Source organism: Sphaerodactylus townsendi, linkage group LG02 (genome assembly GCF_021028975.2).
Source record: "Sphaerodactylus townsendi isolate TG3544 linkage group LG02, MPM_Stown_v2.3, whole genome shotgun sequence".
NCBI lineage: Eukaryota > Metazoa > Chordata > Lepidosauria > Squamata > Sphaerodactylidae > Sphaerodactylus > Sphaerodactylus townsendi.
The window spans coordinates 104,721,354-104,745,039 of record NC_059426.1 but is presented as its reverse complement, the minus strand read 5'-3'; the positions used below and the strand labels follow the sequence as shown (position 1 = coordinate 104,745,039).

The 23,686-nt window shown below is 39.6% G+C and overlaps 1 protein-coding gene across 8 annotated transcripts in view; it reads right to left on the bottom strand.

Annotated features, from left to right (window-relative positions):
* Nucleotides 1–23,686, bottom strand: part of ANO1 (anoctamin 1) — a 197,976-nt gene that overhangs the window by 12,575 nt on the left and 161,715 nt on the right. For 6 of the 8 annotated variants that reach the window (XM_048486382.1, XM_048486381.1, XM_048486383.1 and 3 more), the window contains 10 exons: nucleotides 22,935–23,006; nucleotides 17,484–17,561; nucleotides 15,450–15,524; nucleotides 13,643–13,844; nucleotides 9,151–9,262; nucleotides 4,998–5,055; nucleotides 4,774–4,874; nucleotides 3,411–3,556; nucleotides 1,964–2,116; nucleotides 256–308 (listed from right to left, as the gene is read on the bottom strand). In XM_048486382.1, the coding sequence (XP_048342339.1) occupies nucleotides 256–308; nucleotides 1,964–2,116; nucleotides 3,411–3,556; nucleotides 4,774–4,874; nucleotides 4,998–5,055; nucleotides 9,151–9,262; nucleotides 13,643–13,844; nucleotides 15,450–15,524; nucleotides 17,484–17,561; nucleotides 22,935–23,006 (1,050 nt within the window). The remainder of the gene's footprint in view (nucleotides 1–255; nucleotides 309–1,963; nucleotides 2,117–3,410; nucleotides 3,557–4,773; nucleotides 4,875–4,997; nucleotides 5,056–9,150; nucleotides 9,263–13,642; nucleotides 13,845–15,449; nucleotides 15,525–17,483; nucleotides 17,562–22,934; nucleotides 23,007–23,686) is intronic. The other 2 variants (XM_048486384.1, XM_048486388.1) reach the window with 1 other exon arrangement.

Genomic DNA, 23,686 nt, shown 5'->3' with positions numbered 1-23,686 from the left:
TATATTTGGACTTTATAACTGGTTTGTTCATTTTTGTCTTGCCTTCCTTCCAACTTCCTCACAGTGAGTTTTCGTTTCACAGCAACCCTGTCGGAGGTGGGTCTCAGAGCTAGCAATTTGCGCAAGCCTTCACAGAGAACATTCCCATCTGTATTAAAACAATTTATTTTCACCACAAAAGCTGTCTTCAAAGTAATATTCAAAACCAAAAATATGAATCACTGTGGTCATTATCATTTTCAAAGAATTACTTACATTTATTATCACAGCAAGTTTTCCTACACCTCTGAGAATATTATACCAAATTCCTAGGGGAAGACAGGAAATTAAAGATTTTTGGCTGCTTCAATAATTATTGATGATAAATAGATTGCATGTTACTGATTCCACCAACCAGATCCCAACATTTTTGTGAAAAGTAGATTATGCCCATTCTCATCTCAGAATAACCCAGTTATTGGAATGAGCTCACAACGATCAGAGCCTCTTATCTACATTTGCAGGAGCTATTTCAACACATAAGAGTTGAGTTTGTGATCGTCATGAACAGGAGGTACATGTTTGCATTGCCTGAATGTAGTCTTAGAGATGGTGGCTTACAAAAGGGCACACAGCGAGATTCATGGTTGGGGAGACATTACACCATAGTTTCCTTTATCTGAGCAGAACAGTCTACCACTGGTGCATCCTCAATGGCCCCACAGTCAATCAATTTGCTTAGCAATTATAGATCCTTTGGTGGCTTTTCTAATTGATTTCCTTAAGTGTACGTTCAGCAATCAGCCTTTGTGGAACAGCTTTTGCTATCTTCTTTCTTCCACCCTTCTGCCCCAATCTTCTCTCCTTTCTTTAAATACAAACTGTGCAGAGGTTTTCGGTATGGCAAGCTCTTGAAGTTTAGATGCCCATGACAAAGTCCAGCTGAGTTTAACATGCCATCTAATTTTCTCTTCCCTGTCCATGCTGACCTTGTGGAAAATGGAGGATCATCAGGGTTAGTGGTCACCCATGAATGGCTTGCCACAGCCTTTCATTAAGCCATTCAGAAGCTCCTGCACATTTTGGATTTAAAGATGCCACAGTCCAACCTTCTGTACATATTGAAGAAACCAGGTAATACAGAACATTAAGTGCATTGTAATACAACAAAGAACGTGTTAAGGTTATATCTCTGATGAACAATATAAAGATACCTGCAGTGTAGTTTTCCATTTTATTAGATATTAATATTCTAAATGTCTGACCCCATATGTCCCAAATAGGCGTCTGCACTCTACAGAGGCGAATTTACTGGTAGTCCCTCGGCCCTCAATGATGTGGCTAGCCTCTACCAGGGCCAGGGCTTTTACTGCCCTGGCCCCTGCCTGGTGGAACTCTCTTCCTCCAACTGTTAGGACCTTGTGGGACCTTGAGGAGTTCTGCAGGGCCTGTGAAACTGAGTTGTTCCACCAGGGCTTTAGGGAGGCTAGCCGTGGAGCTGCTGCCTGTCGCCCCCTGTGTCGCCCCCCTCTGATTCCATCTATACTGTCCTTCTGCCAAAAGTTGGATCGGGCGCCGCCCAAATTTCTCTGTGTTGCTGCTACTGTGTTTTAAATTATTTTAATGTTTATATGTTTGTATTTTATCACTGTATATTGGGTTTTCCTCTTTTGGCCTTACTGTTCACTGTTCAAAGCCCTTCGGGGGTTGGGCGGTATAGGAAAATTAATTAATCAATCAATCAATCAATCAATCAATCAATCATCATCAGTAGCTATGATTCTTAACATTCCCGGGTTATAGCACTATTCTGAATAAGTTTAAAATAAATCTGAGGTAAGTTCCTTTTTTAAAAAAAAATTACAGCAGTTACATTATATCGTACTTTCCCTTTATGTAGTATGAGGATTTCCCCCTCTCATTCAAGGTACCTTGATGCAAGTAAGAAATAATGTTTATCAATTATGGTGCTATTAGTACTTACCTATGTCTTTGGCTCTAACTGCAACTGGCCTCCTAAGCTCAGTAACAAACTTCTTTGCATCCAGACGTATTTCAATGATGTTGTTCAGCAGTGCAAACAAGGGAGCCAGTGGGAAGGATGCGACAAACAGTGTTACAAAGCCAAACTGGATGACTGAAAATAAAAACCAGGGTTGTACATTACGCTTTTAGAATATGAGATCCATATGAAAAATGAGATCCATATGATGAGATCCATATGAAAAAAAAACCCTCCCCAAAGTCCTGAAGCTATAATAGCTTCTAAAACTTAGTTGACTCGTTTTTCTCTGCTGGGACCTCACAAGATAGGAATTGTGAGATAGGCAGAAAGTCTTTCCTATCAATGTCAAATGATTAATATCAAAATTTTGCTCCACTCCCTTTAGCATCTTCTTTGTCTGTAAGCTCCCCAAGGCATGCACCTGTGTTCTTGCTGATGATGCAATATAAATAACAACGATCTTGCATGGGGAAAGAACTTCATAGTTATTCTCATTACAGATTTTTTAAATTTGTACCTCAGAATTGCAAAACATCCCAGGCTAATCAGTACTGGCGGAGAGGGCATTCAAATGATTTCCTAAATCAAGGGTTGAACTTTGCACCTCCCTCTGTCTGTAGATCTTTTTTATACTAGTGCCACAAAAGTTCCAATGGCATACACATGAGTTTTGCTTGGAAACTTCCCAGAACCATATGGTTACAGCTAGATACAGTGTTCAGTGAGAAGGACCCTTGTTCTTCCATTCCATATGGATTATGTGAAAAAGCTCCACAGCCATTGCAGTTCCATTAGAAGGTGGGGTATATGCATTTCTTGTAAAACCCTACACCCCAGTACTATTTTAAAGTACCCTGTACCATCATTCTCTACTATATTAAGAAATGTATGAAAATTAATTTGTTCTGTAGGTCAACTTCTTCATTAGACAAATCAGCATGGGGTACATGCAAAGTTGCCATTTATGCCACAGTTTGGCCAACTGTCCAATGAAATGTGATATTCAGAAGAAAACATCATATAGTTTAATCTAATTGTATCTACCACGCAGAAGGAAACTATACACTTTCCTTCTAAATCCATTCTTTATAATATGAAGAACTGCTAAAAGATTAAAGAACTGTAGTTGATTAATAGTCTGTTTTTAAAACAATTATTTAATCAAATTATCGCCTGCCTTTTATTCCATCTGTGTATTAATCAAATTAATTCAGGAGAAAGTCTAAGGTAACTTGTAATCCCACACTCCTCGTAGAAGGCATGTATCACAAACTAAACAACATTAAAAATTGTAAGAAGCATGGCCTCAGTTCTTGGCTTCACTGGTCAAAATCATCACCAATTAAACCTGGGCCTCCAGAAATGAATCAGTGATTACTGAAATTAAAATCTGGAATCTTAATTAAACCTTTGAAATATCACTCACTCATTTCCATATATTCCGGAGTCAGGCCTGCAAAAGGCTCCAGGTTATAGTCTACTTCATAGCGTTGTTTTTTCTTGAAATACTCCTCATGGTCTACAGGCTGTCGTCGTTTCAATTTCAAGTACCTTATCAATTTTTTCATTTTTCTGGGAAGAAACAGCCCCCCCTTGATTTAGACCTTTCAGTAATTTCATAACAACATTTGATAGCTTGAAAAGATCTGCTTCCATTATGTTATACAATTATTTGTTAGACATAATACCGTAAAGACGAAAACACAATGGCCTATGTATGCATGAAGTTAGCAAAGGCTGAATCCCCACTGGGAAATTCAATCTAGATCAAACCAAATTTGAAAATAAACTGCACCTTTTCATCAAGGTTTCAACCTCCGCACTGCAGCATGTTTCCAGTGAAGACATCTAGGCCTATCTCGGATTCAAGAAATGTAACAATCCCCACTACCACACGATCGGCTTGGCGGGTCTCTCCTGATTGGCTGTTGTGTTGGGGCAAGACCTTTTTTTTCTCCTGCAAAGACGTGCTCATGTTATAACATCAGCACATCAGCACGTCTCCCCCACCCAAGTTTCTGGTTGGTTATCGTTCTCTTGTGCTCTCGCGAGAACAGCACCCCACACACTGATTGGTTGTAAGGCATTTGCATCACGCTCCACGGTGGGAAATTTGTACCAAGATTAGACCCCCGATCCTTCCCTCCAAACTGGATCAAAGACATGTTTTTTTTTAAAAAGTAGTACTTTCAAGCAGGTTTGGCAAAGACGTGGGATAAATGGGAGAATGAGCGCCAGAACCAGGATGAATCCTTGTTCGTCAATCAGGCAGTAGGGAGTTCTTCCGGAATCCTTGATATTTCGCGAGAGTATGACGAACTTAACTGACCATGGGGAATCGGCCAAAGCTGGTTATACTGGAATAGTGACTGAGATCTAAAGAAAACTTCTAGAATTCTCCCTTATGTCCACCAGTTCCTCTGTATTATGTCTTCATGTGGGCTTCACCCGAAGTTTCTTCAGAGATTATTTAAGAGGTACAGTGACTATTAGAAGAGGGGACTTCAAAATATAGAAAGAATATAGAAGTGGGGATTTGTGAATGCAACAGATCTGTAGAACCTGGCCTAAATACTGGCAAGATTTATATATAATTTTTCCTTTGCTGTTCATAGTGATCAAATATTTCAAATGTATAATGGAGAATATAATTTTAGAGTATGCATGACACAGTGGTATTCAAATCTTTTCTTGCATACTTTGTTGATAATAAAAATAAATTATATTTGTATTATTAAAGGTTTATTTTGTAGATGCTATGCATTTATTTTAATTCCTCAGTTACTTACGGGATGCCAATCTCAAAAAGATTATTCTGAATCAGCTGTTTGCCCAACATAATAATGCTGAGTTGTATGCACAACTCCATTAAGCAACCACCCGGAGCACACTAAAAGAGAGAAAATATAGACATTAGATCAGCATTTCTTCCAGATAACTTTCTTGAATTTTCAGCGCTGTTTTCTAAAATGAGGAATAAATATGGAGCTCCCCCCTCACCCTGCATGGTTACCTCTTCCATTCTGAAAGAATGAAAAATGTAGACGTAGTCCCCTGGTCGTCCAACAAATCTAGGACAATTTGAAAACAACAGTTAAAGTTGCATTCTGCTTTTACGTAGATGAAAGGCAGTGCAGGCTTTCATAGTGTTTGTTCAACATTTCCCACTGATTCAAAATCGACATGGATCCATATTTTTTCAGTCAGTAAATAATATTCCAATACAGCAGAAAGAACAGAAAGTAGATCTAGGTGCTAGAGTTTGAATTTATTAGCACTACTTTAAACTATTATCAGATATATTGTTTAAGTAAGTAACACCTATTTGAGAGGGTTATATTAACATTAAATACTACGAATACAATGAATTTTGTGTGTATAACCAAGAGATTTCGAGCCCTCTGGCTTCCCTAATTTCCTGCTCTGAAAGGAGCTGAATGTACTGTACTGGTGGTACCATCCGTGGCTGCTGACTTTTAAGGAAGCATGCATGCAATGAAGGAGAATGAAATACTAAGGTATGAGATACCCAAAGTACTCATGAAAGCTCTTCACACTGTAAAGTTTGGAGTCTACACCAACAAATCAAAGGTAGAAATCTCCTTTATTTGAACTGCAGCACACAAAGCCTGAGCCAGGTGTCCATCTTGGAATAGAGTCTCAACTAACCGCATCTTCCTCAGGAGCATGCCTAGTTTCTGCTCAACAAAATGTACTTGCTGTTTGGCTACTGGGTGGCAATATGTTACACACTTGGTGCCTTCAGTGACAACCTATGGGTACATCTTTTCAAGTATTCCTAAGCAATTGCTTCTAAGAATATAAATTGTCTGGAGGTAATATAATCTATGAACATAGGGCCACAGAAATAACTGTCTTTGCAGGCCACAGCAGAATTCTAATCCAAGCTTCAAAAAAGGGGAAAATTAAAAAAAAAAGACAAGAAAAGAAACTTCCCAATGTTTCTACTTATAAAGACACTTAAAAAAAGTATTATGGAAAAATACTAGAAATAAGGAAGCAAGTAATCTGATGTATATTTTAATTAGAACAAACATACACAGAGATAATCTATGAAAGAGTGTTTTGTTTCTATACGTAAGTGCCTCCTTTTTGCATGGTATCACAGCACAACACCCTCTCCCTGAAGAGAAACAGAGGCCCAGCAGGGAGGGAATGTGTGTTGCTAGAGGGTGTATGGTTTGATAGCAGACTTTGGCTTAGGAACTCCCCAGCTCACGCACACACTCAAGCCTTTTTCTGTCAGAAATCCTGTCAGGGAAATTAATATATAAATGCTACCACCAGAAGCTGAGGTAAAAATATATCTTAGAGAGGAATTTAAAAGATTAAACACAAAACTAGATTGTATCTAACAAGAGTTTCTTCTCAGGTTGTTGCTACAGAGAGGTACTTAAGCATCAGTGGTTTCTTTAGGCAGATATTTCTTAGAAGTTATAGAGCAAATGCAGGTTCACTGAAATAGCTGCTTCAATTACAAGATTTTGCTTCACTTCAAGATGGCTGTTTCAGTTTCACAGATTATTTCACTTATAGTTTCACACACACTCACAGGTGTCTCTGCTTAGGGTAAACCTTTTTAACACAGTTCTGAACACCCACCATTAACTCCAAGGGAACTCACTGACTTGGGACAGAATAAGCTCTGGGGTTTCACTAAACCCACTCTTAATTCTGCCAGTTAAGCTAAACACACCCTCATGGGCTCAAAGGCACCAGTATCTAAGTGTGGTCTCCTAGGTGAGGAGCAGCAGTGGCGTTGTGATTAAGAGCAGGTGCACTCTAATCTGGAGAACAGGGTTTGAGCCCCTGCTCTGCCACTTGAGCTGTGTAGGGTTATCTGGGAGATTAGCCTGTGCATTCCAACACACGCCAGCTGGGTGACCTTGGGGTGGTCACAGTTCTTCAGAGCTCTCTAAGCCCCACCCATCTCACAGAGTATTTGTTGTAAGGGGGTTAGGGAAAGGAGATTGTAAGCCCCTTTGAGATTCCTATAGGAGAGAAAGGGGGGGTATAAATCCAAACCCTTCTTCTTCCTCCTCATGGGACACTAGCCAAGCACTCTGTGTGGGCTTGGGAGCATTCCTGTGAGATCAGTTTCCCTCTTGTTTCCCACCAACCAGTCCTCTAGCGTTTCAGGGAAAAAAGGCTGTTTCCTTCAGTCTGAGATCTTTTTGACAATACCGGCCCCTTCATTGTTTCTCCCTTTGTCTCTGGCTCTCTCTGCCCTTAGACATGATCTCCCCTGACTAAATCTGAGGACTGACAGGATTTGTGTGTCACACAAGCTCTCGACCTGCTTTCAAGACTCTGAGTTCTCCCTATCTCTCTCCCCATTGTCTTTCTGACAGGCTTGTCCTGCTTTTAGATCAGAATAAGATATGCAGTTTGAAATGAAAATTATGCAGTAAGACCAAAAGAAAGAAACGTTGCAAACATAGCTGCTACTGGCTGTATTATCAACATATGATAACAATATATTGGATGAGTTGGATACACGGATTGGAACACCAGGTGCAGCTTATTACGAATGACGTATTTTCCACGTTTGGAGGACTATAGCCACTTTAAAACTTCTGATACAGGCATGGACTGAATGTGACAATTCAAATTTAGATATTGAAATGTAAAAATCACAACTGTGTAGCAATATATTTATTGTATTTATTTGTATTTATTATAAGTTAAGCAACTGCTTATATACATTGTACTTGATGGTTTCAAGGTATATAGAGTTACTTGTATATATTGTTATCATGTGTTGATAATACAGCCAGTAGCAGCTAAGTTTGCAACGTGTCGTTCTTTTGGACTCCTTACTGCTTTTATATCAGCCAGCTCCCCCTATCTGTGGCTCTTGGCTACGGGATTTCAGCCAGCCAATCAGGCAGGGGCGTAACGAGGCAGCCCTGAGCAAACTGTAGCCCTGGGCAAAACCTGAGTTGGATGCCCCCCCGCCATGGGCGGCCACTCCACCATGGCCAATTTTTTTTTGCACCAGGACATTGGTGCCTGCAGGGGGTGCATTTTTAGACATATCAGCACCAGAATTTCAGCATATCATCAGGAGACTGTCCTTATGCTACCCCCCAAGTTTGGTGAGGTTTGGTTCAAGGAGTCCAAAGTTATGGACTCCCAAAGGGGGTGCCCCATCCCCCATTGTTTCCAATGGGAGCTAATAGGAGATGGGGGCTACAGTTTTGAGGGTCCATAACTTTGGCCCCCCTGAACCAAACTGCACCAAACTTGGGGGGTGCCATCATCTCCAGATGATACCCTGAAATTTTGGTGCCGATATATCCAAAAGTGCACCCCCTGCAGGAACATCCTAGAAATTTGCCCAAGAATCTTTGTTCTGCATTGAGTTTTCTGCATTGCTGTCAATGGGGGTTGCAGGCTGTGGGGGGCACATTTCTGAAGGCACAGTCTCAAAGCTTTCAGGGTCTCATCAGGAGACTGCCCTAATGATACCCCCAGGTTTGGTGCAGTTTGGTTCAGAGGGGCCAAAGTTATGGACCCTCAAAACTGTAGCCCCCATCTCCTATTAGCTCCCATTGGAAACAATGGGGGATAGGGGCACCCCCTTTGGGAGTCCATAACTTTGGACTCCCTGAACCAAACCTCACCAAACCTGGGGGGTAGCATAAGGACAGTCTCCTGATGATATGCTGAAATTTTGGTGCTGCTAGCCTAAAAACTGCGCCCCCTGCAGGCCAACAATGGAAAACCACTAAAATACCCAAAAACGAACCCAGTATTTTGATGCCCCCCACAAGGTGATGCCCTGGGCAGCTGCCCACCTTGCCCAATGGGCATTACGCCAGTGCAATCAGGTGGTGCTTTGGTTTACATTTTGGTGCTCCTACTCTGGCTAAACTACACCTTTTAAAATTAACCATTTTAAAGCCTAATCTGTCACACACGGCGTATGCGGGGAAGCATATATTACACTATTACATGGCGGGTTTTTTGCACTGCAGGAAAACTGCTTATAACTCAAGCATAACTAACACAATATGTTTGGCATCATCTGCTAACACCATGGCCTAAGTAGCAGTTGTCCTTGAATAATTGCTTTACATAAACAAGGAGTCAGAGTAAGCATGAAGGTACTGATAAGCATTTAATTAAGATGTGAAACTTACCGACCCTTGAAGAAAGCAACATAAAAAATAGGAGTATAGGCATTGACAAATTTCAGAAGGAAGGCCTTGAAAATCAAACGTTCTTCAAAACTCTTGTCGGTTTTTGGAACCTCTGGTATAAATGAGAACAATGTAAGTGATGCTTAAAAGGAATACATTCAGACATTACATTTTACGATCTTTGTAATATAAGCTTTGGAAGACTTTTCCTATGAAATATTTAGTTGTGTCTTAAAGAAAAAAACAGAACCTTGCATACTTACTGCAAGGGTTTTTTTTTTTTTGCTGTTCTGAGGTCAGGGAGGTAATCTTGAAATTTGGGTGATTGTTACTGGCTGTTCAGGGAGGCAGGACTAACCTTATCACTTTCTTCTCCCAGGTGGGAATCTCCTAAGTTCTTTTAAAATATTTTCTGAACTAATAAGAAGAAAGACAGTAAGGAATACAAGGAACATAGAAAATTAATGGGAACAGGTGAAAATACTGTCACGGTTAAAAGTGTTAGAGCAACAGAAAGGAAAGGTGTTTTTTGAGGGGGAAGATGGATTGAGTCTGGGGTGTTTAATAACATAATTGCTGACAATCCAGAACATATTCCTGGTTTCTTTGCTCAATATACTGTCTGAATCTTAATAATTCCTCTTCTCTCTCTAACTCTTTCTGGGTAGGTAAGATGCCGTCACCTGACAGCTCAAGGAACCCTCACAATAAGTATCTAAGGCTCTGCTCTCCCTGTGAAGAGGAGGGCATCTTAAAACTTGGGACTTCCAAGAGCAATGTCTCTAAATCCAGGTGGGAACCAGACTTCATCTACCACTTGCTGCAACACCCTGAGTCCAAAGGCGGTATCAGCGGAAGAGAATGAATTAAGCTTGAACGCTAAGATGGAAGACTATGGAACTGCTATGCATATCTCTTCTACTGAAGCTCAACAATCAAAGGCAGTGTTGGTATGGAATGTGTTGGGATGCCTGGAATTATGGGAATGTTGCTGGCCATGTAGGCCTAGAATATACATTATCTAATATTATAGCTGATTGCTGACCTAGACATCTTCTTCCCTTTGTTTGAGACAATAAGATGAATAAGGAATCTTATTTTTTTCTGATATATGTCTGATATATACCCAAAGCATCCTATGGAGGACAAGCGTGTGCCATGTGTCACATGGGCATGTTTCTGCCATGGGCAGAATGACACTAGATTAATTACTTGTCTTTTATGGAAAAGAGAGTTAACTTTGGGAATAAAGGTGGGACCCAGTTGCAGAACCACTTTATCTTTATAAAAAATACAGAGTCTTTTCGAGGCTGCTAGTGCTCCCAATTCAGGAACCCCGTGAGCTGAAGTCACCGCTGTTAGAAATACCATCTTCATGTGCAGCCATTTAAGTAAAACCCCTCTTAATGGTTCAAAGGGAACCATGTGGTAAGAACTAATAGTTAGAGGGCTGATCTGCACCACTTCTTTAAGAAATGAAACTATGTGTGGATATCTGGTCAAGGAAACACCCACTATCAGAGGTACTATGGTTACTATGGCCACTCCCTGACGACCCAGGGTAGATGCCTTGAGTTTTGATAGTCCCCATCCTGTAGAAAGGCTAATAGTTGGCTTATACCAGTCTAGTGGGTCAACGTGCTTACTCTAGAACCACTGTGTGAAGGCTTTCTATGAGAAGTTGTATATACATGTGGTGGATAACTTTCTAGAGGCCATAATTGTTTCAGCAAACTGTGGAACATAACCTAAGTCCCCCAGAGCCATTTGGTCAGATGGAACTACTCTGGGTTTGCTGCCAGACTTTGCTGTAGCATGTCTTAGCTCACATGAATACACCAAGGTTCTCACATGGATAATTCCATCAGAGTTGGGAACTATGATCTCTGAGACTGCTCTGGAGCCACAAAGGTGACTATTGACTGCTCCTGACACACCTTTCTCAATGCCTTTGGAATAACTGAAGGTGGTGGAAAAGCCCTCTGGATGGTGTTATCTGGAGAAGAACTGTAGTAAGAGACATCTGGAAGCTGAAATTGACAGGGTAGTGCTTTTAACTGAAAAGGTTGATATTGGTAGGAGAACTGAAAAATCAGAAATGGCCTGCATAGATGGGATGTGTAGGTAGGCCTCTGTGAGACTGACTGATGTCATGAAAGCTGCTGGGATGAGGACTTAGGTGATTGAGCGCAGAAACAAATACAAAGTCACTATAAAGACAGGAAACTGAAAAAATATGATACATAATACATATGTACTTGTTTAATCCCATTTTATATTAATTCTACTTAAATGATATCTTGATTCAATTAATCCAACTAACAATGGTGAAGTAACCCTCTTGAATAACATGCATACTGATGTCTATGATGATCTCTGTGAGAGAAATCCATGTATAACTACAACAGCTTTAAATAAAAAGTTAAAGCCAGTTAGAAAAACTGAGTGCTTATATATCAATTCAAAATATTTACAAGCACATAACTGGGATCCTATGAACTGCCAGAAAGTCCAACGGGAAGCTGCCCACTGCTGAATTTATCACCTTGTGGGCTCACGTCCCCCACCCCTGCAGCTTCTAGCTACCACTGCTGTTTGTACACATGGGTATCAATTAAAATGGCACTGGCTGCTGGCTTCCTCTTTGCCAGAAAGCAGAGTCTAGGTGAAGGAGAACACCATTTGCTTCTTGCCACTATTCATGTGCATGCTCATCAGGCTGGCTGCCCATGCTGTCCTGCGAGAAGAAACAGGAAAATCCCCGTGATGCTCTATTTCCTAGGCAGGAAGTACCAATTCCTTCAGAAGGTCCAGTATCACAGATGCTGCTGCTGCCCAGAAAAACAGGAAGACTGCAACAACTATTGATGCACCACAGCAGGCCAGTGTTGAATCCTTCAAAAGGCCGCAGAAGCTGCCTTAAGATGCTTCTCTCTGATGCTGACCGCAAAATGTATCAATGCTACTCCTAGTGTTAGCAGAACAACATCTATCAGTTCTACTGCATCCATAGCAGTCACCTGTCATTGCCATTCAAGGGCATTAGGTATGATAAGCATGGATCACACTCATTGAGCGACAGGGATTTAGATAGCTTTGCCATCCTATATCCAAAAGTGATTTCTTGTAGGCAGATACCAGACAGAAAATTCTTTCACAGAGCGCAAAGTTGGCTTACTCTGCTCTGCATGTCTTGAATCAAATGTCATTTTCACTGCAAAATCTGGAAGCTACTTTATGATGTTATAGTAGTTTATGTTATGTTAGCTGAAGGTGATCTGGGCTGTAAGTTAACTGAGGGAAGAATCTCAACAGCAGGATAAACCTGTTACTGTACACAGCATGCTTTCTTGGGTCATCTGTATATATTTCAGGAAATGCATTACTTTCTTTGCAAATGCTTCTTGCTTTCTTTGTGCTGAACAAAATATGTTCTAGATTACAAGAACTGATATTCTGGATGCCTTTCCTTTGATAGGCATGATCCTATCTGAAGGTAGGGACAGAAAAACTTTAGCTCCCAAAGAAAATCTCCAAAGGCACGGCTAAGGCTGCCTGCACTGCAATGGGTATGAAACATACCTTTGAACATTCGCCTGGTCAGATCACAAACAAAGGGTTTCAGACAAAATCCTTTTGTTGTGGGTGATATCGCAGTTTCAGTAAAAGCTATATACATCTTATTTTCTCCCAAGGAGTAAACAATTACTAGAAATGAATATTTATGCTATGTTAGTTGAAGCTGATTTTTAGGGGTGGGCTGTAAATCAACAAAGCAGCTTCACAGCTGGAGATGAACTTACAAAACTGCTTTGCACGCTAAAGTAAGTGAGGAGGGTGTTGATTTCTCTCCAATTTCCCTATTTATATCCAGCATTAGGACTAAACTACATGTTATACTGAGGATTCATAACTGGGTCTTTTGGCATGAACTTCATACTTAAAAAGCAACTTTAGGGGTCTCCTAGATTGGAACTACCATGCTGGATGCGTGTGCATGTGTGAATTGTTTCCTCACATGCCATTGTCCCAATAAACCCACCCTGCCTCTGTTTGCCCCAGTAGGGAAAAAAGAAAAATACAATATGGGTTTATACTGAAGTAAACATTTGAAGATTCAATCACAGATACTCCACATAATATGTACTTTGGCTCTTAGTTGTTGAAATGTGTTCAAGAGATGATGCCAAGTAATCTTTTCATATATATTTATATTATTGACCAGAGGTATTGTCTGTGCAGTTTTGCTTGGCATTATGCTCTCAGGTGATGGTATTGGGAAGTGCCGTCAAGTCACACTTAATTTATGGCCATCCCACAGGGTGGTTTCCAAGGCAAGAGTTATTCAGAGATGGTTTGCAATTGCCTAACTCCGTGCGAGTTCTGAGAGAATTGTGACTGGCCCAAAGTCACCCAGCAGCCTTGATGTCTCTCTGGGCAGATCATTTTTTGAAACTACAGTTTTAAATCAAGTGACATAGTTCATACCTACCAATCTGGGTCAGCCATCGGGCTATGCAGCCATATACTTCATCCAAGATTATAATCACCACTAGATTAATAATCACTGCAGTTGCAGTCACAGTTACTCTAATATTAGACCGGCCAGCTGGAGATGAACTGATGGCTAAAGCTGCTGCAGTGGAGATTCGGTATATGATAACTCCAAAAACAATCGCAAATGTCAGCCCAATCTGGAAATTAAAAACAGCATGTTACATGTTGCAAAAAGGTTCTAGATAGTTTGTAAAAGGGTGGTTACATCTAGGTGATAACCAACTCCCGACCATCAAACAATACTAGTGAATGTTTCAATTCTTACATACGATTTGCTTCATATGGTACCTTTTGTTCTGTATGTGAGGTGCTTATGGAGCTGTCATTATGTGACCAATTAAGAGGACAGCAGTGTTGGAAGTATTTTGTGCTTACTGTGGTTTATTTATTTTAAATAATATTGCCGATTATGTTGCTGTAACTGACTTTTACTGGTTGTTATTGGATTTTTAAAGTATGGGTTAGCCACTGTAGAGACCAAGAGAGCCAAAAGATGGACATATATAAAATAATCACAAAAGTGCCTTTTGTGTACTTTCAACTTTCTGTGCAGCTGTGTGCCTTGCAATGGGTTTTTCCTACTGCTTTCTTAGTACATGGGATTCTCCTGCTGCGAAGCTCCCCCTAGCTGCACAGATCCATCCATCTGACTGCTTTCCACTTCCTGGTCCTGTCCCTGCCAGAGGAACTGCTGTTCCGTGGGTGGAGAAAGCTGGGAGGAGAGAGAAACAAAACACACACTTTTTCCTTTCACTTTTTCTGTGAAGGAGGGGGAAGAGTTGAGCTTTTCAGGTTTTGAAAGCCATGGGGCTTCTCTCAGCTGACATGTGGTGAATTCAGAGGAAGGTAAAATGTGTGCGTTATGGGGAGATTCCTCCAAAGGTAAGGAATATTCACTGTGGAGGAAACCACCAGTGTATAAATGGCTACTAAAACTCAAGTTGCTTTACTTTAATGATACTGCTCTCCTGGCCTAGAAACCATGAGCTAAATCACAATAAAATCCCCTGAAATAAAATTAATCATTTTTTAAATCTATCATCACCCCAAGAAGAATTTTGCAACAGATAAAGTTACACTAGGATCTCACCCAGTGAGCAAACATTTCAATTTGTTACATATAGGAGTATTAGTAACTCTTTGTGTGGAATAGGCAACATTCTAAAAGTCAGTGCTCCAATGTGTGTATCTGCCCTGATAAGAAAAGGCATGTTCTGTCAAAGTAAGGCCAATTACTGTAACTATCTTTTAAGAACTGAGATGGAACTGCATTTAGCTGAGATAACATGAAAACTTATCTATAGCATGGTACAGATTAAAAGGTATATTTAAGCAGGAGGGCCTTTTGGGTACTGAAGACACAAATAAATAGGGGAACACGCCCTCGAGCTTGCATACTTGAACTGGATAGATTTAATTCAATAAGTCATTTGGAAATTACAGTATTGGCAGGGGTCATCCCTAAAGCTGATGGACCCACTGGCTCATAACCTAAGAGTCTTGATTCAACTCACTCCCCCCAAGTGCTTTAATAGTGATATTCTCTTAAGATGGATAAATATCTATCACTGGTGAACAATATTTTCAGCCAACACCTAACTGAAAAAAGTTCTAATTCCTGGGTCAACTAAAGTATATATAAAAGCTACACTTTAAAAACTCTAGCATCTTGGGAGCCTTCTTTATCCTTTCAAAAATCTGGCATGACAAAGAATTTGAAGTATTTACTATGATAAACTTACCATGAAAATAATGCTCACAAAATTTGTAAAGTATGCTGGAAAACGATCTTTCCATGTCAGTTTTTCTTTTTCAGTCTAAAGCATGAAAGAAAAGACAACATACTATTTAATATAGTCATACACAGCAGCTGGACAATTGTATTTGGCATACGAGCTCTGATGTAGAAAAGCCATCAAACACATAACTGTACTGAAATGCAGAGACAAAGGAACACAAGTAACATTTTGAAACAAAGGTAATTGGGACAGGATGTGGTCAATTCAGTGCAACCATATAAAGAAAGCAATAGACCTTCATATTTGTTTCCAAGAGAAAATAGTTTGAGCATTCATCTTAGCCATCAAGCAGTTTTTTAAAAAAAAAAACAGGTATTCAGAGGGACTGTAAAAGAATATTTATTCATGTTTAATTTAAAACGGTACAGTCTTTTCCCCCTTGGAACTATTTACATTATTTTTAAAACTTTTATTAGGCATTTATAATAAAATACCAATTGATTAATTCCTGATAGCATCATTCCGTAACGATCACATTTATTGTAAGCATTCTATACCTAAAGGGCAACTGCAGGTTATTATAACTGCATAGCTGCTAGCTTGCGACTGACCCATGTCTCCCAGTAACCTACAACAGACCCATCATGTCACCATGACCCAAGATGTTACATTTCTCTACCCCTGTGCTACTTCGCTGGCTGCCCCTTCCTAGTGGCAGGAAACTCCGAATTCATCTGCTTTTAAGCAAACAGTATTTTGGGAAGAGCTGAGGATGAGTAGCAGTCAAGTGTTTGAGGTAACATATAATTTGGCAACCAAGCTCAATTTCTCAGGGTTACCAGTATACATCTGAATATGCTTTGTGGCCACTCACAAGAATGGATAAATGTCAGTAAGAGTAAATAAATTGTTTCAAAAACCTAGTGTGCCCGCTGTGCTTCTTGAATTATTCTCACAACATCTTTCTAAGTTTTAGTAAAAGTCACAAAATTTTTAGTCTGGCTAGTATGAGGACCAGCACTTGGCTCTGCATTTGTTAATGCCAGTCCCAAAAGAAAACATGGACAGTGATGAGAAACACACTTTAGCACAGCACCTCCTTATCTCTGTCCAGGTCTGCCTACATTTCCTGAAGTTGCCAAAAGATGCTGCTTGTTTCTTAATGTTCACTTGTTAAGCAAAAGAACAGGATGTGACAGCTTCCCTTTCATTCTAGTTCCCTTCTATCTTCTTCCCTTGTTGGCTGTAGTAGGCAGAGTTTCCCTACAGCAGGCCAGGAAGAAGGGTGAAAAATGAATGGTGGACAAAGTGAACAGGAAATGTAGCATTTACAGCCTCCACTGATGTCCTAGGAACTCTTAAAGAGACTGTCTACATTTCTGGGTTGAGACACAGAAATGGCTCTTACAGATATGGTCTACTAACAGCAGTGCATTCCTCCAGTGCAAAGAATCTTAGTTAGGTGCAACAGGTTCTTACGTTGGCAGAAAGATCATTGTACCAGAAGACAGCTGCACCGTTAGTGGAATGGAACTGCTGAATCCAGCTTACTGAATTATTTGATTAAACCTGCTTGTTTAGCTTTTTGATTAATTGAGCAATGGCAATTTTATTCCTACATACTGTCACTGAGATAATTTTATTAGCAGGACCTGAAGACATGATTCATTACTAGCATTACTAGTGTATATGATAGCATTCTATATAATTACAGGAGCCCAATATATGAACATCAGATACTCAATGTTACATGCACAACACATGCATGTTGTCTGAAAAAACAACAACAGCAGGCAAGTCTTTCAAGCATCTGGCACGTGCATCATTGCAGAAGTGCCACACCAGTCAATATGTAAGGAATAACCATGCAGTGCCATTCCAAACAGTCTCAGTAAGGGTGCTGACAAAAGGGGCTTGGGGGCAAGGGGAAAAGAAATATATGTGAATATTAGACGACCAAGACACAAAGTTTAGAAAAGAAATTAATGTTGGTTTTTACAGTCACTCAAAGTTTCCGCATATTTGAACAAAATGTACCAATTTCACCCCAGCCATGACTTTCTTAACTCTTTGTCGCCATTTGTTTGCTGCCTCTTCCGGCAATTGCTGGCCCTTCTGATGGCATTCAAAGGAAACAAAAATGATCATGCAATATGGTTGTTACAAAGTATTTACTTGTTTTGGCAAATAAATCAGTACCTTCTGCAGAAAATTGCTTAAAATAAACAAACAAAAGCTGTATATTACATGTTATGGACAAATAAAATTTATGAAATTAATTAACATAAGGACGGAAATATAAAATAAAGCCACAAGAAAACTACCACTATTATCTGGTTAAAATAATTGTTAAGGGCATTGCATATGAAGTCAAGATTTTAACTTTTATAGCTTCTGCAATGTGCAAAGAAGTCTGTGGCCTCCTGTTTAATGGAGAGGCGGAAACAGTGGAATTTTCTGAGATCTGTTGTGGAACTGTTATTCTTTAATTTAAACTGATCTGGAATCAGGAGCAATTTGCAATATTGTGCATCCCTCCTTCCCTCCCTCCCTCCCTCCCCAAAGTATCAAATTCTCATGTTGCTCCATCCATGGATACTTCAATCCAGAGAGAGTGAGGTCATAGACATACAAGTTGGATCTTTTTATAAACCTGAGAAAAATGCCAGCTGGCAGAAAAATCTGAAATCTATATAAATAAATAAAACTGGGGGTTAACACAGCCAATGATAAGTGGCCACTGCTAGGCAAACAAAACAATATTGCCAGCATTCTAGCCATGGTTTCTGACAGTAAAAGGCTAGGGGAGGGAACATGGCCTTTTCCAGGGCTGTTTTAGCCTTGAGAGGTGATTCATTGGGGCTTCGACCAGAATACACCAGACAGAGCAGCATCAACTCAACAGGAGAGGGTTCTTTTGTGTTTCCTCAAGGTATTGAGCTGGTCGTTGTTAAAAACATAACAGTGGACTTGAAAGACCTTGTTGGATCCTAAAGGACTCTGTTACGTTCTTATATTTTGTAGCGTAAACAAAGCCTTTGTGTTAGCCACTAGAAATAAGTATGAGCAACGGAATGCTAAAACTTAGCAGTTTACAATGACAGACATTATGTTTATTTGAAAGTGAATCCCTTTGCTGTGCTACTCTACACAATATTCTGCTGGGTCAAATGCTATTGAATGGAATGAGGTGTATAATGACAAAAATGGTGCTTGGCAAGAATTGTTCATATCTAGTACAAAAAGAGCTGCACAAGATGAAAGGGAACTTTCCTGCTCTCCAATCCCTTGTTTTGCCTCCCAAAACTGTGCACACTGAACAGTGTGGAGGGTGAACTGTAATGTGGGGAGATATAGTTACTGAAAATCTCCCATTCCCTTCCTGCAAGCAGAAAAACAGGATAAGAGCCAAGCTGTAATTTTTCTCAGACTTTCACAAATATGTGATACTTAAAATTAGAGCTCAATATACTCAATAGATGATATGTTTAGAGATGGGCAAACATTTATTCATAGCATATTTATTATACAGAAGAAAAAGCATCAAATATCACTATTGTTTGTAATAGACAATTGTAGCATCAGTGAGGGAGTTTCAAAATTACAAGTGAATCTAGAGATGTCAGGCCAAGGAACTATATGCGTAGTTTATTTCCAAATGAAATCCAGGACTTGAACAAAATAGCAGACCAACCTGTTAATCAATATACCAAGGGTGCATTTCTGGATTTAAATCAATCAGTAAATATAGGCTGAAATTGGCACCTGGGCTTCTTCCATTCCAGGGTGGATTACCAAGATGTTCAAGTTGCTGGAACAATTCTGTGTGCTTGAAAAGCAGATCCAGATAGCACAGGGTAGAAACATATAGCTGGAAGGGGTTTCAAGTCCAACCCCCTGTAGTGAAGCCCCCCCCCCCCCCCAATGCTCCAATACAACACAACCATCAGAATTCTCTGGTTACTCTGTTTTTTTTTTCATTCTGGAGAGCTAGATGGTGCTAGGAATGCCACAATTCAACATCCAGCATGGTGTAGTGGTTAAGAGAAGGAGGATTCTAATCTGGAGAACCAGTTTGATGCCCCACTCCTCCACCTGAGTGGCAGAGGCTTATCTGTAAGACAATGTGGAAACAGGAAAATACCCTGCACCAGTCAGGTGGTGAAATGGGGAGAATTTTCCATGTAAAAGTTCCCTATTGAACTGCATGCTTCATTGATCCTGGTTAATAGTTGAACACAGTACCCACAGTAATGACATTTTATGTATGACAAATGGGCCACAACTATATCCATTCTAAAGTCTAGTTATCAAAATACTTAATTTGTGAGCTTGCACCAACGGCTCCATGATAACAGAAAAGCCTTCTGTTTAAGGGAATAATCCCCAATTCTGATCCCAACAGGTTTTGTCTCCAGGACAATTATCTGTATCTGGTAGTGGCTGTTTCCAGCACAGGACAACATAGATCCGATGCTGATCTTAGCTGTTTCTGAAGAGTGGCTTCATAGGACAGAACATGACACCAGTGCAATGCAAAGCCCCAAAACGTCATGACAGAATTCTGTCCCTTTCTGGGTGTTTACTTGCTAATAACATAAAATATTTGAAAAATCCCCCCCTCCAACCCTCCCCCACCCCAAGAATCTTAATTTGCAATTCAGCCATATAAAAATCATCCACAAAACCTGATCAACAAATACAAAACCACTGAAAATGGTAAATCATAGTAATTTTAACCTGGAAAATTAAGTAAACAGAGAATGAAGCAAGTGAAGCTAAAGCCTAAATGGGAAACTGCAAGAACAGACAAAACCAAGACTAGTATGTACCCAACAGCTTTCCTTGGACTGGACATTGTAAAGAGGGGACAAGGTAGAATATAAATTTACAAGGCAGCTGTACAAACATCCACCAAGCATCCACTCAAGACAGCAGGGGCCATTTTGCACATTATGTACAGTCACTACACCAAATCACAGCTCCATGATAGTTATTCTTCTACAATACACATTTTCTGCATTCACATTTTTGGCATATGCCTAATATATAATTTGTGAACTGGCTCTGAGAATATTTTGGGATAAGTTAACAGGAAAATCTACTAAACTGACTAAAGTTGTTGGGTTATATTCAGGTTTGGCAGGGTCTACAAGTCCATTTTTCAATATGCTTACTCCTGTGTTATCCCACTACTTAAGTTTGCCATATCAATTTTTTTGTGATCCAAAATCAATACAAGTCAAAATACATTCACATTCCAAGAACAAATTTTATGTATAATAAAAAAACCCAAGCACAAACAATGTCAGTGATAGTTTAGTTGTGATGGGTTTTCCGGGCTGTGTGGCCATGGTCTGGTGGATCTTGTTCCTAATGTTTCGTCTGCTTCTGTGGCTGGCATCTTCAGAGGTGTATCACAGAGGGAAGTCTGTTACACACTGTGTCCAGTGAGAAGGGAATGTTTTAGTGGGGGTATAAATTGTCATGTCCCAAGGGGGGGAACCAATCAGTAAGTGTTTGAGTGGAACTTGCTATGCAAAGGTGTGGTTGATAGTATTGTATTGCAGGTGGGTTTTTTTCATGTGATAGTTCAGTGATAGTTTGTTTTGGGGTGAGCAGTATTCAGGTGAACAAAGGCCACATTGTCTTGTCAAGATGCAGAGCTCTGGCTCTGAATCCCTTCCACCCAGCTCTACCTGTCCTTCCAGATTCTAGCTTGCCAGAAATCTTTGCTTCCAGACTAATCTTGCTGTTATTTTTGTTTGATTTCAGCTCTAGCCTCTTTGTTTGACTTCAGCTCTACTAAAGGAGATTTACATTATTTATTGAAATGGACTTGATTCATTATGTTTCAGTTCTGTATCTGCTTGACTTTTGACCTACCCTTTCTTCATTACTCCATTTTTGGCCCCTCTAGAATGTGGAAAAACAAGAGCATGGAATGTACCAAAGGAAGAGAAGCCAAAAAAATTCTTCTATTTAACCCATTACCTACTGACACCCAGAAGTTTTTGTAAAACAGTACAAAGATCCCTGGAAACACAAACAAATTCATGTTCTCTCTCCCTCTTTCTTTATCTGTAACAGTCTCTTTCATAGCTAGTGCAACCAAAGCATAGTGTACAGGAGCAGAAGGTCCAACTGGTATTTGAGGAACTATGATCCATCACCCTATTTAAATTTTATTACAATTGGCAAGAGCTTGGGGGGATAGGAGCACGGGATACATAAAGATTGGTAAATAAAATTAAGGAAATAAATACAAATAAGACTGCTAAGATGAGTATATTTTTTGCAAGGAACACATATTACAAAGTCTTCAAATTCGTGTAGAATGTGTATTTTGGCTCTTTCTATTTTACTTAATCTGGGTTAGTTATCCCACAGAATATGCCTACTTCAATCATAAACTTGCCAGGTTCACATTAGAAAATACAAAGAGGAAGGGCACTTCTGTGACATCAATGTACATGAAATTCCAGTATATATTATGATTTATGAAACTATATGCAGATAAATATGAACAGATGACAACCTGTCTACATTTGGGTATCATGTTAATTCTTACATACGGCAGTAAAATCCACACTGGAATTTTATAGTATTTCAAATGAATAAAGAACCAATGTGCTCATCAATGTGTGAATGCAGGCAAAGGAAATATTACTATAATGGGTTTGACCGATAAAAGCACTCACTTAGGAAATCACTGTTAAACACAGACATGAGGTAGAACACAAAGCATAAGCAATTTATGGAGTTCACTACCAAGGGATATGGTTATATGATCACTTAGTACAGTGACTTCCAAGCTCTGTGCCAGTGCACGCATGTATGCCATGAGAAAATTGCAAAACTAAATTAAGTCTCAAATATCTACTAAACAGAAAAGACTGCACAGTGAGTCTTTGCTTCCATTACCATTCCTCCAATCAGGCAGAAAAAAAAGGGGACAGACCATATTTGCTAATTTGGGTGTAAGACTAAAGGGTGTTTCCTACAGTAATTCAAAAAACAATAGCCTTAGCTATCACAAGGTTTGGGAAACTGCAATCTACATTTCTATTAAACGTTTTCTATACAGATATACTAATGCCATTTCTATATGGTGTTCACAACTTTACAGGTTTTGAATAAATTATCTATGATGTTGTACTGGAAACGAGTATATTATGCACATACTTGGAAGTAAACCCTCCTGAATTCAGTGGTACTTCCTTGTAAGAAATTACTGGAAACCTGCAGCAATTAACATAGTCACTATATTTATGATCCACACTGATATGACACCAAAGGAACTCGTTTGTCCCAGATTAAGCATTCTTTTTTGTAGCTTCCCACCTCTCCTCTCCTATTTCTAACTGTCCTTTGTACTTCTACTGTTCACTGTGGTGCACTTCACATTAAAGAATGATCACAGAACACGTGTGTGTTGCTGTATGCCATTATAAACAGAAATCCCTTAATTATAAATTGTTAACTTACCTCTTTATTTCTGTATTCTTTTCTTAGGGACTTTTCTAATACTTTAGCTTCATACTCAGCCCTTGGGTGATCCTGCAAACATAATAGATTCAAATAAGTCATGAAACTCATTGTCTTCCAGTGTAAAAGTAAAAGAATAAAAACAATTAACTTTGTGTTCTGATTTAATTTAAAGTTGTTGCATTAGATTATTAAAATGTATTTCATGTGCCAGTCTACTTAAAGCAGCTAAGTGGCTAAAACTATCATCTGATGCTTTTGCACCCATTATGAGTTCTCAGGTCTGCTGCAAATGCATTAGTTGCTGTTCTAGTGCTGCAGCTTGAGACACGAGCATAACACAGCAGCTGCATCACACTGTGTAGGAAAAGGCAGGACTGTGGCCACTACTATCAAAGAAGAGTAGGTGCAACCCTGCAACAGTTTAAGCTCAAATGTTTTGTTTTGGGCACTGCAGGTGCCACTCATTTTTAAAGTTTTCACGTGAGATGACATTATAACAGATAATACTAGGCATAACTCTTGGAGACCCAAAAATTGACATCATATGAAATACCAGATTTGTTGATACCTAAGATATTCTTCCTAGAAATTACCCTGATCTCTTTTGCCAAAAGTCTGTATTTCAGATTTATGCAAACACATTAAAAAAGGATATGGAAAACAGTAAGAAGTTGAAGGAACAAGACAGCCAAAGATTCAGAAAGTAGCTTCAAAATGCATTAGATGGAGATGGGGATGGATATGAAAAA